The sequence below is a fragment of the Hypanus sabinus genome, chromosome 10, assembly GCF_030144855.1.
Source record: "Hypanus sabinus isolate sHypSab1 chromosome 10, sHypSab1.hap1, whole genome shotgun sequence".
Lineage (NCBI taxonomy): Eukaryota > Metazoa > Chordata > Chondrichthyes > Myliobatiformes > Dasyatidae > Hypanus > Hypanus sabinus.
Window position 1 is genome coordinate 104,597,881 of NC_082715.1, and position 19,901 is coordinate 104,617,781.

A 19,901-nucleotide genomic window follows, 5' to 3' on the forward strand; every position below is an offset into this window, starting at 1 on the left:
TACAAAGTGATTGCTTTTACAGCTGAGTTTTTGATCATGTTTCTGTGAAGAGCTTCAATACAATTTATTGCATTAACACAAATGCAATATGAATTAAAACTTAATTTTGTTGGAAAGTTGGTTTGCCATACCACTTCACTGATCAGTCATTCATCCTAAATACAGAGCTAGATTACACATAGACCCAATTACAATGCAGTCATTCATGAACTAAATAATGGACAGTGTGTGGTCACACATTTTTCTTGTTAGAATTTTAGGATGCCAGGTTTTGGGCAGTGGGAAAAATTATCCCTCTTGTGTTTATTGATCTCATTACTGTAGATTCAGTATCACAGATCATACCAATTAGTTCTGGCCTATGCATTCATTAGCCTGGCCTGCCTCCATTTGCCTTTAAAGGGATCTATGCTTTATTATTTAGCTGTTGTTTTCTGTAGTCCCAACTAGAGTTTAGCCTTCCTGGATGTTTCTCACCTCTTGAAGATCTGGGCTCAACTGCTGGCATTCTGTGGACCAAGATAATGAAGAGCATGTCACCTTGAATGTTAAGGTGTTAATTTGTGGGCAGAGGGAAAATTGTCCCTCTTAGGTTTATTGATCTTATTGCTGTAGATTTAGTCTCAATGGACCCTGCCACTTTGATCTGGCCCATGCTTTAATGTGCCCCCAAGGTAATTCATTGGTTGTTTTATTTTTAACAACATTTTCAAACTTGATTAGATTATTTTCTTGTTTCTACAGTAGTTAAATTCTTAACAGTAATGTGTTAGCTACCTGTCAATGAGTAATATCTGCAGAAACTTCCTTTCCAGCAAGAGCAGCTAGATGTTGTTTTGCAGTCTGCTTCTTCAAAACTGTCAGAAAGAGTAAGAAATTGACCAAAGTGCAGAAAAAAAACTAGGTTCCAGGAATTGTGTTAGGCATGTGTTAAGAGAGGTGCCTCAAAAAGCACTACAAGTACCGTAATAATTGTAAGTTTCGGTGTTTTGGATCCTGAAATCTAATGTATTCCAGCCAAACTCATGGATAATGTAAAGGCATTTTAATCCAAAGAAGTACGATAACAAAATACATAAGGGTGCCAGTCATTTGGCAAATGGTATTTAATGGAGGTACTATGCACTTAAAAAAAAAGTGGTTCACCTAAAAAGGAAACAGCCTATTTGGAACTTGTGGAACAGCAGCAGGAGGAAGTATTCAGCCTGCCAGGGCCAAACTGCCATTCCACAGCCCTGCTGATTTCTTAGCTCAGTCCTAGTTTTTCTTCTACATCCTTGATCCACTGGAAATATGTTCATTTTTCATTTTAAATATACTCAATGTTCATCATAGAACAGTACTGGCTATCAAATTAATACAGTAATCCCTAATGATCTGAATTACGTTTGTATCTTAACATGACTCATCACAATTAACTTTCAGTTAACCAAGAAAATCTAGAATTAAAAGGATAGTGACTGCAAGTTGACTAGAGTGCTTTAGAATGCATTGTTTCCAAGTTTCTTCAAAGTGTGGTAAATCTGGAACTCTTTAACCGAAAGAGCTATGGAAGCTGTCACTGATTGTATTCAAAATGAGGGTGATGTTGATTGTAACGTGCAAAACCCTAGCATCTTGACCAGAAGATGTATGTGGAAAGCATGTTTTCTCTTGTGAGAGGACCGAGAATCAGGATTCCTGTTTAAAAGGGATCACCTATTGATGAAAAACATTAAGTGAAATTTGTTCGGAATTGAGTTTGAATGTTTAGAATTCTCCTTCCCAAAGAGCAATGTAGTCTTTGAATACTTATGGGGAAAAGTCAGTGAGATGCCTGACGAGCAATGGGTGAAAAGTTACCATGTGTATTCATCATCATCAGGTGCCATGCTCAGTTTCAGCTTTGACTGCCATGGCCCACACACTCTTGTTTTGGGTCAAGTGGATCAATTAATTGGTAATCATTTCCAGTTCTCTGGCTGCTGTCTCCATCATCATTTGTCTTTGCCTTCCTCTTGCTTTCTTTACTTCAATCTTTCCCATAATTACCGTGCATTCCAACTCCTCTTTCCTAATCACGTCCAATGAAGTTACGTTGCCTTTTCATGATCTCATACATTAATTCTCTTTTTGTGCTTGCTCTGTTCATGGTATCCTTGTTAGCAGGCATGTTAAATTGATGTTACAGCCAGATCAGCTGCAACTGTAACGATTGGAAAATCAAGCTTTAAGGGCTGAGAGGCCTGCTCCTGATACTAATTCATACATTCCCATGTTAAATTTTTGGATTAGTGGATTTGATGGCTAACATAATATGGTTATGGCAGGTAAATAGTGTTTAGGAAGATCAACCCTAATCTTGTTGAATGGTCTAACAGACATGGCCTACTCCTGCTCCTTATGTTCTGTTCTGATCAACAATCACCACCTTAATACATTAAGCTTTTTCCTCTACAGATACTGGGTGTTTCTAAAATTGTATGTTTCCAGTGTCAGCAGATGTTGCCTCACCATTTTCTACTTTTTCAACTCTTAAAAATATTCTGCTTTTCTCTTTTCAGCCAAATAACTTGGGAGTTTTCTAAATCATATATCGCATCATATCCTAATAGGTATATTCAGTGCATTTTTAAACAACTTGATTAACTTCCTTTAATTTATTGGGAAAATAATCTATACTTACTCAAAAGTGACAAATTATTGCAAATGTAAATCATAACCATAATGATTGTTTTTGCTCGACGCAATTAGCTCATTAAAGCTTACCTCAAAGAGTGTTAAAGTCATAATTGTGAGCAGGCTTTATGATTTATGGCACATAACCAGAGGTGGTATGGGATTTCCTGGAAGGGCATTGGCGTTTTCTTTCGCTCTAATTTCTTACAAGAATCACAAAGCTGGCAAGATTTGTGCTGCTTCATGCTTCTAACCGCCTTCCCCACCCTCCTCCGAAAACGTTTTGTTCTGTGGCAGGAGTTCGTTAGAATGTTTTATGGTTGAAAAGCTTCCAGCCAGAGAAGCAGGGCAGATGACCGGGAAGAAGCAGAGAGGGAACGAAGATGCGACGCGTCTAAAACCTTGCCTCGGTGCTCAGGTGCAAAGCAGCACGCGGGAGAATCAGGGAAACCCGCCCCCCGGCGCAGGTAAGAAGCAGGTCCGAGCCCAGCCCCGATGCCCCCTCTCTACCCGCGGGGCCCACCCCAGCACCATCCACTCCAACGTGCACGCGACTTCCCAACCCCGGCCCTCAACGTCACGCTTGCCCAGGGTGCGGGAGCAGGCGCGAGCCGCACGTGCGAGGCGAGGCGAGCGCGAGGCGCCGGGGGCCGGGGGCCGGGGGCCGGGCGGGGGATTCGTGCCGAGAACTCCGGTACCTTTTGAATCGGGAGGGTTCCACTCACCGAGAGTGAACAACGGCCTTCCCAGGGTGAGGGTGGCGGGCAAGAGAGAGGGAGAGAAGGAGTTGCCACGGTGTCAGATTGGGGAGCAATCCCACCCCGCTGGTCCCCCCGGCTGTTTGGCAGCACGCCTTAACCGAGTTGGAGGGAGAGGTGGTAGGGGGCTGCAGGCCCATGGACGGCTCCTTCGGGTAGGTGCGAAGCGGCCCCCATTGGCCAAGTCACGTGTGGCCGAGCCCCAGCGGTTGACGGCGGGCGATTCAACTCCAAACACCTGGCGCCGCCCGGCCGGGACCGTCAGCCGAACCTTAGGCTCCGGGGAAGTTGGTGGTTGTTGGGTCGGTGGGATTCTCGAGGGAGGGAGAGAAACGGAATGATGAGACTTGCGTGAACGGGTCTTTGACTAAAATTAAAGCAAGTACCGGCGGATGTGCTGGGATTGTGGATGAAACGTAGGGATTCCCACCGCCCCATCCTCCACAGCCAGACGCACGATGATCGATTCCATCATGAAATAGCAACCTGAACCGTGTTTCTTCTTCCCTCTCCATAGATACTGCTTGACCCTTTGCGTAGTTTCAATATACTTTTCCATTCTTGAGTTTTCTTTTAGGTGCAGTATAATAAAAGTAAGGTGCCCTAGTGTAGGGTTCCCCTCCTCAAGTTCCTTTCCTTCCCCCATAGATGCTGCTGGACACACTGATTGTTTGGTTTGTTGCTCCAGATTCCGGCAACTGCAGTCTCTTCCGTCTCCGTAATAGCAAAATAGTGCGGATCATGGAGACCCTAAACTAAAGAATGCCCTGGAGGTGAGGTTAGATTCGTACATTGGCGAAAACCACCTCTCGCATTCTTCTTCACCGACCCTGACCGCCTGATGAAGCAGGGAGCAGACTAATGTGGATGTAGTGTTGTTGCAATTAGTATCTTCTGTAAATATTGGAAAGTTCACTAACAAAACTATTTAAATATTCATTGAATTGAGTTGTTTTACTTGCAGGATAAAATTTTGTGGAAACTCGATTATTTTGTTGCTTAGTTAGCTGGAGGGGAACATTTTTGGCAGAAAATGTAACAACTGGGGTTTCCAGGTAAGGTGACAGTAAAATGCTTGTGCCGGGTAAAGTAATCCAAGATGAAGCAATATTTCCAAACGGGGGGAGGGGGGGGGTCAAAGGAAAGAGTGAAGGCAAAAACAAAAGGGGAAAACGACGAATACGGAAATGAGGAAACCATTGTTCAAAAAAGAGGAAGAAAAACAAGACTGAAGACAAGATTGTTATTTAAAAAGTTTTAAAGGACTGACACCGAATGCAAAACAAAACGAGGATAGTGATCAGATGAGTCCGACCGTCAAATGTAATAGTTGACGATTCAAGTTCTGTTCGAGGCACACACAAACTAGTATGTTTTCATGCTCCTGGCAGATCTAACTGCATTGGAAATAGACATTGGTCACGGAAATGATATGAGCATAGTTTGTCATAATTACAGGTGATTTTAAAGCATCAATGTAGACTAAAGTCGGAAGGAACGCGAAAAAAAGAGCAAATCTAGACTTTAAAACTTGGAATGACAAGTCTTTGGAGTACTCCTTTGGATAAATAAATGTCAATTAATCCAAAATAATTTAACAAGTATTACAGGCTGGAGATTAAACGTTGCACGTAGATTATTTTGTGAACACACAGAGCAATTCACAATGTAATATTTATCCACTTATATGATAGATGACCACGAATCCGTTTGAAACAAGTTATCAGAGAAATTATTTGCTGAATTGTGGACTCTTAGTGGTAATGTGGTCTGTGCTTAGGAATTTGATTTGAAGTGAAATTGCTACCCACGAACTGGAAACCTTTTGTGTTTTAGCGTCTCCAATTGTTTCAGACAGAGCGTTATTGTCCCGTTGCATTACACACGTGCCAGGAGTGCGCAGGGAAGAGAAAGTGTGTTGCAGTGATCCAAGGTCCCAAATTACGACATGCATTAAATTTGTAATTATCGTCACGAATAATGTATCTGACGGTACTACTCTATCCGATCACCACAGAAACATACTAGAACTGTATAAACGAAGAAAAATGTACAATGCTGAATTCTGGTCTGTACATTTTAAGTGATAGTTTTGAAAATATTCCGTTCTGATAGTGATTTTTTCAATGATTTAATCGTACATTTCAGAAGATATCAAAAGTAATATGTATTTTTTTACTATTTTGTTTTTAGTACTAAGGTTTATGAACAAAGGACCCTCATTACTCCATATTTTGGTTACATTGCAAAACTAGGTTGCGCCATCTATGGAATAAGCATTCGTCTTTTTTCAGTATACGAAAAGCGCTATCTAATCTTTTCAATGTGGAGCCTGCATTACTAGTTGTATCAATAATTAAAGTATATATACATATATCATACTTTCAATAAACTTTACAGAGCAATGGTAATTAAATTTAAGGTATATAAGCCACCTCCCTTTTCCAAACACTCAAGTAGCATTTCACTTAAAGCGAATCTACTAGTCGACATGTGTGCGACTGACTTTCCCTCTGCAGGAGAAAGTAATTGTTTTAGAATGACATAGTAATTGTGTAGATTAGCAACAGGGAACCCCCACCCCCCACTGATGTCTGTATTGTGCGTGAGACTTGACAGATGAAGAACAGAAGTGTATTATCTGTACTTGTTTACTTTCTAAAGCTTGGGGGGGGGGTGGAGGACGCTGGCGCTGCCTTAGCGGGGATTGCAGGAAAAAGGCGGGTTTACGGAGAACCGCCAAGATCACAAGTGCGCCTGCGCATTACCTTGACACTGGTTTGGGCGCGAGATTTGGCGGGAGGGGAGGGTCCAGGGCTTTGTTTGTAGGAATCTGTGTTTACAGAGTGTACACTTTAATCTCAACTTGCTTCCTCCTCGTGTGAGTTTGGGTGATCACTTGCTGCAACACTTCTTCCGCACTCTCTTAGAAACTCATGGCTCGGCGGCCACGGAATAGGTAACTATTATGCGTTTTGGCTGCTGTCTGATGAACAAAAAATTATTATTGCAGAAAGAGGAAGAACTTTCACTTTAATTTGGTGAGGTTTACACTGTGGTTAGAGGAGAAGACTTGTTAAATGGTGAGCTAGAAGTTCGGTCCTGTTTAGATATCTTATATAGTTAATTTATGAATGGATCCGGAGCCGTGTACGTGTAATTTGCTGATAGCTTCTGCAATAAACTTCAACCGTAATTAAAACTGGGTCAAATTAGATTATAAATCGCTGCCTCAATTTATTCTAAATTATGTATTTGCAGTAGATTTAAAAGGTGCAGAACTTCAGTTCAGTCATGTGCACAGGTTCTAAATGACAAATGATGACAGCGTTAAGATTTAAAAAAAATCAAGATTGGTCATTTGATGAAATCATGAAGTCTTCAAAAGACAATTTACATTACAGGTCTCCAGAATATTGAATATGGAGCAGTTTAGTTAGTTTTAATTGCACCATTAATACTTGTCTATCAACACATTGCTTACAGCAAAGTATTGACTGGTCCGTGTTTGTGTTTAGTTTATATAGTAGATTCGCAGTCGCTATGTTCATCATCCACCGAACTCTACATGAGTTCAAGACAGGCATGATATTGACAAAATCTAATGCGTTCACGCATGGAGAGACTTGTAACTAGTTCTGATCAATGAAGTAGATTACATTTTTATTGTTTTCTTCGTGCACGAGCAAGAAAATGACACGTGGATATTAAATTGTTGCAATCTGTATGCCACTGCGAACACCAACAAAATACTAAGGTGGTTGTTGAATGTATCATTAGAAGTTGAACTTGGCAAAGACTCTGACCCAGGTTGTCATTAAGTGTTAACACTTAACAGTGCCAGAAATTATTCTCTTTTTCGAACTTGACCATTCGTCCATGACTAAGTAAATGGAGTACATCAAATAGTTTATCGTCATTAAGGTCCATATAAACCGAAATGGGAAACAATGTCATCTACCCAAAGTGTATGAAATATGACAAAAGGTTCTTGGTACTCGCGACCGACGGAAATTCCATTAGGCCGATATTTTCTTGAGATAAATGAGTCACCGAAAAGATTTTTTAAGAATTTCAGGACTACATGGCTGTAGTAATGCGGCGCGTTTCAATTTAATGTAGCAAGCTTTTGTTCACGCACAGAAATATAGATCTGAGAACTTCACGAGTTAGATAAGCCAGGGCCGAAGTAGTGTTTTAGCGCATGAACTGCCGAGTTCGTGGTTTATTGAGCTTTCATTTATGGGTCACTGGAAAAATTATCTAAAGTCTCGTAATTTAATGTAAGAACGTTATGATCGCGATATTATGAACTCAGCAATAACTTTAAAGTTTCACCATTTACAACATTGTCGTCGACGTATTGCTTTAGTGTTATTTTTAGGAGTACCAAATGGTTTATTAAAGATTCTTCAATTACATTTAAACTACCCGTCATTACGTTTGAATCTTTCGGTCTGTTGCGCGTGAAGTTAGGTATTAAGTGTGATATCCTCAGTCGAAAGAGGTCAGATAATATAAATTTGCTGTAATTTTCCTGTAAGCTTGGACATTAAGATAAATATTGTCACCTGTTAACCATTACTATGTCAGGATATATTGACTTGGCCCCGAATGCAATAATAGGAATGTTTCTGTTTCTAATCATGTTGCCCCGAGTAAAAAAAAATGTAAGTTTGTATTGAATTGTAATTTATGGTGTAGAACATGTATTCTCAGTACAGAGCCAGAATACAAAAAAAGTTTAATATTTTATATCGAGTCCAAGTAGTATGAAATTGAATGCGTATTTCAGTCCCTGACATTTTAACCAAGTTTTTTTAAACTGCTGACCAGTCACAAAGTTTAATATCCAAAAACAAATCTAGAGCAATGAAGTAATTTTGCAACATTACAGGGCACTTAAATATAAACGTTGCAGACGAATATTTGTATTTAAAGGCATTAAATTAAATGCATGTCTTGGGTAGTAAGAGTTTGTACCAGAAATTTAACATTTTTTAACAGCCAAACTCCTGGAATGGGCATTAGCTCCCCAGTGCAGTTTCATTTGGGGACAGGATTTAACTGTTCTCGCTCTACCACTAGATGGAGTAACCTACCGGAATAGAGAGAAGGGAAAATAATTTCTTCAGGAACAATGCCTCCTTTAGGCTGAACTACGAGATCTCATGCAATTAATAGCGCAATTGGTATTCACGTAGTTGTGGAACACAAAACTAGACTCTTAGTTTAATACATTGAAGGATGAAGCATAAGAAATAAAAGCAGTAAGTTTTCTCATTTGTTAAGATAAAATGAATCTTATTTTTTTGAAGGGAATACAAGTTTATGTTTTTAAAACCTGAGAATTTGCTTTCTAATATTACAAAATAGGCTAAAATATTGAATAGGCAACAGATATTCACATAGGGATTACTCTATAACAGAGTTAATCACTTAAATTAATGAACTGGCGAGAAATCAGGAGGTATTGTTTAAACAGCATAACTATTAGATTTATCTTTATACATTTTGTAAAAGAAAATGTTATAATTGTGTGGCCTGTACCACCCACAAGGGGCCTTCTCTCACCCATTCATTACTGGTTTACAACTTGTTGATGTGTGTTTATGTGATACTAAATTACAGTGCATTCTGTTTAATTCAGCCATCTGTTAATTGGGGCAGCCATTCACTTGGGACAACACTTAAAGAACAAAAACGAAAGAGAGGAAATAGCCAGGATCCCCTTAATTTACTTGGAACACTATGTCTTTCATTGGGGCCAAACAGTTTTTAATTAGAATCAGTTGTGTGCACTTGCGTAGTCAGCAGACACCTCACCATGCTTAGAGTGTGCAGTTTTTTAAAAGCATCAGTTATGTACACCTGTGTTCAAAAGCAGTGATTTTTGTCACTGATGGCTGGTGAGAAATAAACAGTAAGACAATTCAGAACTGTTTTGTTCACTACAGTTTCAAGCATTCAGCCTTAGAAATACCAGAAATGGCAGGAGTGAAAATGAAACAATTTCACTACTTCAACAAGTTAGGAATTACAAACGTATCAATACTCATCTTGAATGTTACAATGAAAATAAAGATTTGGAGGATGCAATTGTCTAAAGCATTGTATGAAGGCAGTCCATTATCTGAACTAAGTGTCTGCGCTGATTGTGTTCATTTACAGCCAATCAATTACATGACAGATGAATTGCTCTGTCAATAAATATTAGGGACTAATACACAGTTTTACTGTAGAGGTATTGGAAGTGTTCTAGTTGTTCTGTATTTAATTTAAATACATAAATTGTTACTTAGTTAAATGGTAGTTTGCCTTTTTTATACCTTCAGCTAATTGGGTCAAAATGTACTGGTCCCAGTGTGTACCAATTAACTGGAATACACTGTATTTTCCCCTTATGTTTTGTAGGGAGATTGACAATAGTTAATTCTGTCAAATGATACTGAAACCCAGTTTTGGATTCAGATTGCAGATATTGCTCTGGATATTTACCCTACGCATATCTGCCACAGCTAGATGCAGGAAGATTGTTTCCATTGCTGGGGAAGTCCAGAACAAGGGGTCACAGTTTAAGGATAAAGGGGAAGCCTTTTAGGACCGAGATGAAGAAAAACTTCTTCACACAGAGAGTGATGAATCTGTGGAATTCTCTGCCACAGGAAACAGTTGAGGCTGGTTCATTGGCTGTATTTAAGAGGAAGTTAGATATGGCCCTTGTGGCTAAAGGGATCAGGGGTATGGAGAGAAAGCAGGTACAGGGTTCTGAGTTGGATGATCAGCCATGATCATACTGAATGGTGATGCAGGCTCGAAGGGCCGAATGGCCTACTCCTGCATCTATTTTCTATGTTTCTATGAGTACATAAATAATTCTGGGGTTTGATTTCTCTATGCTCATCTTACATATTAGCATATTTCTTGATGACTTGGCTGAAGTTAACATTTTTAGATATGATACTTTATCATAAATTTAATAGAATTTGATAGCTAAGAATATCATACATGACTACAACAGAATTCTTCATCCTCATGTGCATGCTCACTTAAGAACTTATGGCAATTTAAGAGTAGACGATTATTTAATACAAGTTCAGTATTTTCCTTCCAACCCCAAAGTCAAAATTCATGCTAGGTATCAAAATGGTCATTATTGATCAGAAAGGGTTGCATGTGCATATTTGTCAGGGGCTCAAGGTTATTTTTACTGTTTAGATAATAAGTAAATATATTTGTTCTATGTCTTACAAGCTACTATTTAAAATTTTCACATGGAAAAAATATACCAGAAGTCATTTGTTTGCAATAGAATCTTTGGAACTGTAAAATTATAAATGCAAGCATTTCCTACTTAACAGCCATTTTCAGTTTGCATTTCTTGACACCAATGCAGATAGTGTAGCTTCATTTTATGGAAGATCGCACTGAAGTTTCCTAGGAATGTTATCCCTACCACCACCACCACCATAATGTTGGGATTACATATATTATGGGTACATTTGTTGTACACATGATGGAAACTTGGGGAAATAAAAGTGTTGTCTAATTAACAATAATGTTTTATTTGTAGTTTATACAGTAGTGATGAGGAGGAAGAAGAGATTGAAATGTTTGATCATGATTATGATGGTCCCCAACCAAAGTCTTGTAAACGCCAGTTAAGTAAAACACGATGGACACGTGAAGAGGTATGTCAAGATTGACTGAATGCAGTAAGATTTTCTTTTTAAAATACCTAATTGGAAGATGAGTTCATATTAATAAAATATTAATTGCTTCTCAATTGTATTAATTACATCTTATTCTTGAAGTAAAAGTAGTATATTCCCGATGAAGCAATAATCACATACATGTAAGATACTAATGCAGGCATAACCAATAGCTATTTTGCTTTATTCAGAAAGCATAGAGCTTCAGTTTGCAATTTTAATTATTCTGTGTAAATAAGTTACAAGTGCAACCATTTGCTTAATGTTTTAAAGGATGAAAAGCTGAAGAAACTGGTTGAACAACATGGAACAGAAGACTGGAAAGTTATTGCCAACTTCCTCCCTGTAAGTACTACTTTCTATAGTGTGTAAGTATAAATAAAATAGTTTTGCTAAGTAAATGTGAGCCAGGATTCTGATTTTTTATTTTGGAATTAAAGTAACATACGTTAATTATGTACAGGATAATGCATTACTATAGTACAGTAGTCATCTATAAATAGTAAATCCAATTGTCTTACATCTATTATGTGGCAAAACTGTTGAAAATTATGTTTACTTGATAATACTGATCGAGTTTAAAAATATATTTTAATTATACAAAAATTTTAGATTCCTTAGAGATGGAAGAAAAGCTGTATGCAATTTATAATCCTTAAATGGTTATTTAATTTTTAGGTTATTTAATTTCACTTTTACTACATAATTGAATATATTACCACCAAGCACCTGGCAAACTATCTGACACCTGACTTACAGCAGCTGTTACTTTGAGATTAAATGTAGTTTGATGAAGTTAAGTGTTGTGAAAAATTAACTGAACAAACCTTGTAATGGACAATGCAAAAATGGATAAAATACAATAGTCCATTTATTAATAAAACATCCTTTTGCAGGTGTTAAGGGAAAATAAATGCTAAAAGCTTTTGAGGTATGTAGTAGCTAGACTGGGTTCTTGCTCATATTACACGTTTACATACTTCAAAAGTGAAATGCAGAATTGAAACTTGTCTGCTGAGTATTGTCTTGAATTAAAGCCACAAAGTGATGAGCATTCTCTTGAAAACTTTAAAACATTAGAATTAGTTCCTGTATTTCTTTACAAATCTAGAACCGGACTGATGTGCAGTGCCAACATCGATGGCAAAAAGTTCTAAATCCTGAACTCATTAAAGGTCCATGGACAAAAGAAGAAGATCAAAGGGTAGGGTCATTTTTTTTAAATGTTCTGCACTTAATTTTTATGCATTTTGGCACTTCACTGAAATAATCTAACAGTCACCAGATGCTCAGCAGTCACGATGAGGGAAATGACAAACAATATCATATGTTTCTATAGAGGACTGCAAGACATAATTCTTAGAAAGTGTTCAACCCATGCTATTCTACTACTCTCTAAAATTTGAGTTTAACATTCATGAATCAGCCCCTACCAACAAGCAACCATTCTGGGCATCTCCATAATTGCAACTGGCATTCCAGGTGGTTTGTTTGCAACTGATTACCACTTTAGAAATAGACTGCCAGTTAAGATTAACATTAAGTTAAATGTTAATGCAAAATTCAACTAAATACAAAACTTAGGTACTTCACTAAAATGATACTTCATAGAACTTAGCTCCATGCATTAGCAATCACCTCCTGTGTATATGGTCCAAATATAATCTGGTGTAACCCAGAAGTACTTAAAGATGGATGCTTAATGTTGCACGTTAGAGCTCTTTTCATTCTTGGAAACTTATTTTACATAACATGGGTAATACATTAAAATCTGCTTGTTCTTCATTCATATATTTTGATATATAGGACTTACTTTTCTTCGGTCAAAAATCAAGTAAATTATTGGCGCCACGGTAGCATAGCAGCAGCACCATGTTATTTCAGCTCAGGGCATCGGAGTACAGCGTTCAATTCTGATGTCATCTGTAAGGAGTTTGTATGTCCTCTCCATGAATGCATGTGTTTTCTCCAAAGGCTTCAGCTGCCTCCCACAGTCCAATGATGTACTGGTTAGTAGGTTAATTGGTCATTGTAAATTGGCCCTTGGTTAGACTAGGGTTAAATTAGTGGTATGGCTCAAGGGGCTGGAAGGGCCTTTTCCATGCTGTACCTCTAAATGAAATTAAAATAAAATATATCTTATTTTAGGACAAAATAATAAATTATTAGCAATTGTTATTGCTTAAAACATTAATTTACAAGGAACATTCCATAATTCAAAATTCAAGCGATTTATTTGTTGCGGTGGGGTTGGTGTGGTTACTTTCCTAGAAACCTGATCTTATTGTAATTTTCAATAACATTATCTGAACTTGCTATAAGAAACATTAAAATAATATGTTGATTTTTTTTAACATATTTTCTCATAAATTTGAAAGGAGTATTTTTTTTAGGTAGTGAGTTGTGAATTCCATAATGGAAGATTTCTATAACCTGTACAGCTGTATCGTGGGGGGGGGGGGGTATCGCCTATAAATTTCAATTTGCATAACTTGGTTATTTCCTTTATAAAACTTAAAATATTTATTGTAGGTAATAGAACTTGTGCAGAAATATGGTCCAAAGCGCTGGTCTGTTATTGCAAAGCATCTAAAAGGGAGAATAGGAAAACAATGTCGAGAGCGGTGGCACAATCATCTAAATCCTGAAGTGAAAAAAACTTCCTGGACAGAGGAAGAAGACCGGGTTATATATCAAGCACATAAAAGACTTGGAAATAGATGGGCAGAAATAGCAAAGCTACTTCCTGGAAGGTAAATGTTGAAAATGGACCTCTTAAAAATAGCCTTAAGTCTATTGGGCCAATGAAAAGTTAGTCCTAAGGTAAATTACTGAATTTTAGGATTTAAAGTGCCATACTGGGATCTTTAGAACACTGCAACATAAGGTAACCAATCAAGTTACAATATATGATTGAAGAGCTTGTGTTAGAATGGATGACAGAGAGAATATTCAGTGGAATGCTGAGTGATTATTATTTGGATTGCTTATGTATTATTTGCAAAAGTAAAATGAATTTAGAAATTACAATTTATATTTGTCAATATTAAACTAAGGAACAGTGGAATAAGGGCAATAATGAACAAAATATTTCTGTAGACAAGATTGCCAGATAAAATGTGAAGTAGTGAGTGCAAAATATTGCAGAATGGTATTAAAATAGGTTAAGGAGACAACAAGCCTTTGCAGTTCTTCCCTACAACTTCATTGCTCAGCTGCTGCCTGGTGTTGATGGCTTATCTGACAACTATCCAGCTAGCCTCTTATTCTTTCCTGATTTAGTTGAGAAAGTGAAGCAAATTGTAAATCAAATGCTTTAATTAAGCATGTTGTTGCACATTTCCCAAACCTAAATTTCCTTGTATATCTGCATCATTATTTTGTGAAGTTTGTAGTTATTGTTTGTATTGTTTTATTATCCCCATATGGACAAGGGATAGCATTTATAAGCATATAATTATTAAGGGTAGAGTTTTACGATGCATGACCATGCTAACAATTTCTAGTCAATGGAAAATGCAAATACTCCTTTAGTCATTTTTAGGGGATAAAAATGGTAGCTTTTGATGGGGAAGTGTCTGCATTTCAGATTTCAAATAATCATACTTGTTTCACTGTAAGTGAGCATGTTCCTATGATATACATCATTAGGGTTAACTAGCTGAAATTTTTTATTTAATGAGTTATTGAGTATTGGGTTGTTTGAATAATGTATCAGTTTCCATTCATGGATATAGATCTTCAGTTTACTGCCATTTTAATAGATTTTAGGAAAGAACATAACGACATTTTTCCATAGGTTGTTGGCCTACAATGATACAGCCAAAGCCTTTTGATTTAGTGGCATATGATTCTCTGTGATTGTTTTTGGATAAGTTGTTGAATTATGTGCTTCTTCAAATTGTCTGTATGTAGGACAGATAATGCTATCAAGAACCATTGGAATTCCACAATGCGTCGTAAAGTAGAGCAAGAGGGCTACCTCCAGGAGTCTTCTAAAACAAGCCAGCCACCAGTTACGACGAATTTTCAAAAAAGTAACCTTATTATGGGTTTTCCACATACATCTCCATCTACGCAGTTATCAGCTAGTCAGCCACAAGTCAGTGGTGACTATGCATACTTTCATCTTCCTGATCCACAAGAGGTAGGATTTTTTTCTTGTGGTTTTCAGTAATTGTCAATCATACCTATGCTGTACTATATGCATGTATTCATGTTAAACAGTTGGCATAATAAAATTCATTCACTAACTTATTCAGGAATGGACTTTGTATTAAATATTTCTAATTTATGTTACAATTCCATTATTAAGTTTAAAATGCTTCCTGTCCTTAAGAAAGGGTATTTCTAGGTATTTGATTGCAAAATGGTAATAAAGAGTTAGATCTACGATTATATCGTTTTTTGAAAACCTGTTGAGCATTGCAGTTGCATTTGTTGTTAAAAATATCTCGTATTCTGAGTACTTTTATGTATATACAAATAATTCAGAAAAACAGCAAAAATTCATTTAGTCTTGATTTAATTCTTTGGTGACTTGGTTCAGATCTCCAATCAGATGCCCTATCCAGTTTCTCTGCACGTGAATATGGCCAACGTTCCTCAACCAGCCACTGCAGCTATTCAGGTAAGTTTAATATTTCTTTCACCTAATCACTTCAATGTGAGTTATTAACACTGTTGTGACGTTTGTTATTTTCAAGTTCAATAATATGATCAAAAGCTTTACTTTAGAAGTTATTTATCCTCTCTATTTTAGCAGCTAGGTTTTACCATTTATCCTCAAGGAAGTTCATTATAAGTTGGGTTGGTTTTTCACGGTTGCCTTGGCCTCAGCTTTGGTAGCTGAAGTTTGGAAGTCTTAATCAGTGTAACGTCATATTTAAAATCATTCCCTTTGATCGCTTCTTTCTTTTCCCTCAACTCTTAATTTCAGAGACACTATAATGATGAAGATCCTGAAAAAGAAAAAAGAATAAAGGAATTAGAGTTGCTACTAATGTCGACTGAAAATGAACTGAGAGGGCAGCAGGCATTACCAGTAAGAATGTCACTGTGCGGCTTGGATAAAGGGCTAGCAGCTTCACTCCAGTGCTCTTCCCTTTCCTCTCTTCCTCAAAAAGGCTCTATATTAATTTCATATCCTTAAAGTTAAAGCTGAAATCTACAAAGCCATTGTAGAGCAATTGCATTTTTGCAAAAGTCTTCAGTATTGCAGAACCAACAGGTACATATTGCACAAAGGCATTCAAATATATTTATTCAGAAGCATGCCAATAAATTTCAAGTTCGACGAAGTTAATCTAGAGCCAACTTCTAGATCTATCTTTTGCTTTCAAAGGCTTTGCTCTTTTTTGCATTGTATTTCATCACTTGTACTCATTTTTTAACTTGCATGTTTAGTGTTTACGCCATTGTTTTTAAACTGTACATTTGGTTATTTACACTTTATATACATTACACATGGCTGGTCAAATTAACCCATTTTGTTTAAATTAGAAGCAAATAGTGATGCATGACACAGAATCTGGCATTTTGATCGGATAATGTGTGATCAGTATTTCAGTTGTAAAAGTGCTGGTTTTGGTTTTACTGTATGTGGTAAAAGCCAGATTAAACCAAGTGAAAATAAGTGGCCAGCATGACTGGGATTTTGATGAGGATTGTTGATGCAATAGGTCTGCATGAAAAATAACCTGCATGATAATATACATAGTTATACTAATAGTTTACATTTAGAAACTACATAAAACTGATTTACTTTAAATGTTTATTTATCACTTCTTCCATCACCTGACTACATATTAAGCTTATCTCTAATTTCTTCTCTATTTTCTGATAATTTTGATTTGCGCACCTCTGTTGCGTTGGTGTGAGCTGTACCATCAAAAAAGGGTTAGCTGCAGTAATTTACTGCAACAAAAGCAACTCTAACTCAACATTCTAAAATGGCCTGCACTAGAATTTTAACTAGTACAAGGAAATATTCCAAGAACACACTTTATAAACCATATGTCATTCCAATATTATCCCTGATTAGATCAAATCTCTGATAATTATTCACTTGCATTGTTAATTAATGAGGACTTTTAAACATAGGTTGTAATATTTTAATTGTCCGCCTTTTTCTTGTTGAGGGAAGAAAAAGATGAGTTCTAATTTAGCTAGCAGAGCAACAAATTGTATCGTTCTTTACATGGCGTTTCAAATGCAATTTACAAGAATCATGCAAGTGCTAAAAAGCTTCAGGTAGTATCTGATTCAATTATATGCAGTTGTATTGCTGACTTCCTTCACTTTCCCTCTTCTGCAGACTCAAACTGCTGATTACTCCAGCTGGAATGGTACTCTAGTCATTGATAATTCAGGAGCTCACAACAGGAGCCTGGCCATTACTTGTATAGGGGAACATCGACAACCTGGACATCCACCTCATAGGGATCTTGGTTCCTTACCAGAAGAAAGTGCATCACCAGCAAGATGTATGATTCATCCTAATGGAATACTCTCACCCTTAAGAAGTGTTCCACATTCTGATTACACAGAAGCACTTCAACTATTAGACTCAGTGAGTGATATTTTTTAACAGCTTGCAGTTAATGACTACTAGATATATACTTACAATTCATGTTAATATGTAGGATTTGCATATGTAGTTAAGTTTACTTGGCCGCTGAAAGGTGGAATATGAAATTATGGATAATAGATTGTCTAGTAGAACACTTCAAAAATCTTTCATTACAGTAATATGTATTCATCTTTAACTATGGTGCGACATTTGAGATAAACATACAATACATTATGCGAATTGAAATCTGCAAAAAATAATTTTTATCAAAGTTTATAGAAGTTCAGAATGGCTACTTGTTATATACCCCTCTGGAAAGGAAAATTGGATAGGATGCAAAAACGGAAAAATAGGGAAAAAAAATAAGCAGGAATTGCTTATTTTGCTATTCTGCCACAGTTGAAGGTTCTGTTCAAACTGACTTTCTGAACCCTGAATCAAGTTACACATTTAAATCTAGAATATCAATTTCCTTAAATGAATGCAGATAGATTTGTGCTGAATATATTGCGTTCAGAAAAAACAGAAGAGATCAACATAAACTGTAAAAGGATGAGAGAAACAAGTTTATATGCAACTCAGTTCTTTTAGTTATATAGTTATATTAAAATCTCAGAGCAAAAAAAAAATTAAAAATCTTTGTAAAAACTAGTTGAGAAAAGAATATCCCTGGCAAGTTTTATTATAGCTTTGAACGTTAGTTACATAGGTGGCACTGTTCGACATTTTTAGATTCGTGCCTCCCAAATTGTTTCAGGATCCATCTACATGGGGTGAACTCAGCAGTTTCGACTTACTTGAAGGGGAAGACAGCACACCTAGCAAAACTGTTCCAGCAAAAATCACACAGCTTCAGCAAAAAGGAAGCAGCGTTTGCCAGTGCGGAGGACACACTAGCACAAGCAGAAATAAAAGCCTGGTTTGTCAGGCCTCCCCTACTTCGCTCAGCCCATTCTCTCCTTCAAAGTTCTGCACTCCACCAACAATCCTGTACCGCAAAAAGAAAAGCCATGCAAGCCATTCATTTAATGGTGATAGTAATTGCTCCACATTAGCTGACTTCAGCTGCTCTACTCCCAAGTGTGCCCATGTGAAAGGTCTTCCTTTCTCTCCCTCACAGGTAGATCAACATATATTACTAATACTTCAACGGACATGTCATGGTTAACAATTTAGAAACTAATTCTGTGGAACAAATGACTAATCACTTTTATACTCACTGATTTGACTATGTATTTTTAACCTACTCACTGCTGTCCCTATGACCACTCTTCTCAGATCAGCATTGTGCTAATTATACTTGCAGTTTTGCGCTTAATTGCCAACTTTATTCACAGAGTTTTTCTTTTCCACTTTATATTCAATTTAGTCTTAAAGTTGTGTTTCCCGTAACTAGGACATGAATCCTTCTGATTTCCAGATACAAATCTTTAAAAATTATTATTGCAACACAATCCTTATTTGCATTTTTTGGCTAACATATTCTAATATTAAATGTTTATTGTTAAGTTTATAAAAAGTATAAATGAAGTAAGGCAGATAAATCAGTTTACCATCCCAGTTTCTGTGTAGTCGGGCAGAAGCTGATGAGGCACATCTTGCACCTGCCTAAGTTTGATCATTAAAGTAAGAGAATGTGAGTACTTTGGATTAAACTGGATTCTTTTTACCTGGACCTTCTTTGGGATTCAAAGTATGCTTGGTGCAGGAATGCCATGAAGGGAGTAGGTACAATGGATAATACATGGATGTAGAGAACATCTTAAACTAAAACACCTTTTAGAATCTTGTGAGACCTTGATGTTACATGCTACATGAAGGAAACACAGCAGACAGTAGTAATGCTAATCTGGGATTGGATCTTTGAAGATTTGGGAGCAACTGAGTTTATATTTTAACTAGGTTATTGCAAATTAGGCAGTTTCATAACATTTCAGAAAATTAAAATAAGTCATAAAGGTTTCAATGGTACAATGCTACTATAGATATAGTAGCTTGCACTGATTGGCTGGGTTTTTTGGGGAGGGGGTGCCTATGTTTTAACAAAAGGGTTATAGTTATTCAGGTGTAAAATGTATCCCAAAATAATTCATTAAATAAGTTCTATCCTTCTTTCAAAGTTTTATTTATTTTTTAAGCTTTTATCAACATTCATGAAAGTTATTATAATGTTACTGGAAACAGAACTTTGCATCCTTAGGT

The 19,901-nt window shown here is 36.9% G+C and overlaps 1 protein-coding gene across 2 annotated transcripts in view; it reads left to right on the forward strand.

Annotated features, from left to right (window-relative positions):
* Window positions 1–6,244: 6,244 nt before the first annotated feature.
* The window catches only part of myb (v-myb avian myeloblastosis viral oncogene homolog), a 29,006-nt gene continuing 15,349 nt past the window's right edge, over window positions 6,245–19,901 (forward strand). Inside the window, exons 1-10 of one of the 2 annotated variants that reach the window (XM_059981285.1) lie at window positions 6,245–6,375; window positions 10,990–11,107; window positions 11,402–11,473; window positions 12,240–12,332; window positions 13,661–13,881; window positions 15,044–15,275; window positions 15,678–15,758; window positions 16,068–16,172; window positions 17,445–17,699; window positions 18,457–18,819. In XM_059981285.1, the coding sequence (XP_059837268.1) occupies window positions 6,353–6,375; window positions 10,990–11,107; window positions 11,402–11,473; window positions 12,240–12,332; window positions 13,661–13,881; window positions 15,044–15,275; window positions 15,678–15,758; window positions 16,068–16,172; window positions 17,445–17,699; window positions 18,457–18,819 (1,563 nt within the window). In that variant the 5' untranslated portion in view covers window positions 6,245–6,352. The remainder of the gene's footprint in view (window positions 6,376–10,989; window positions 11,108–11,401; window positions 11,474–12,239; window positions 12,333–13,660; window positions 13,882–15,043; window positions 15,276–15,677; window positions 15,759–16,067; window positions 16,173–17,444; window positions 17,700–18,456; window positions 18,820–19,901) is intronic. The other variant, XM_059981286.1, reaches the window with a different exon arrangement.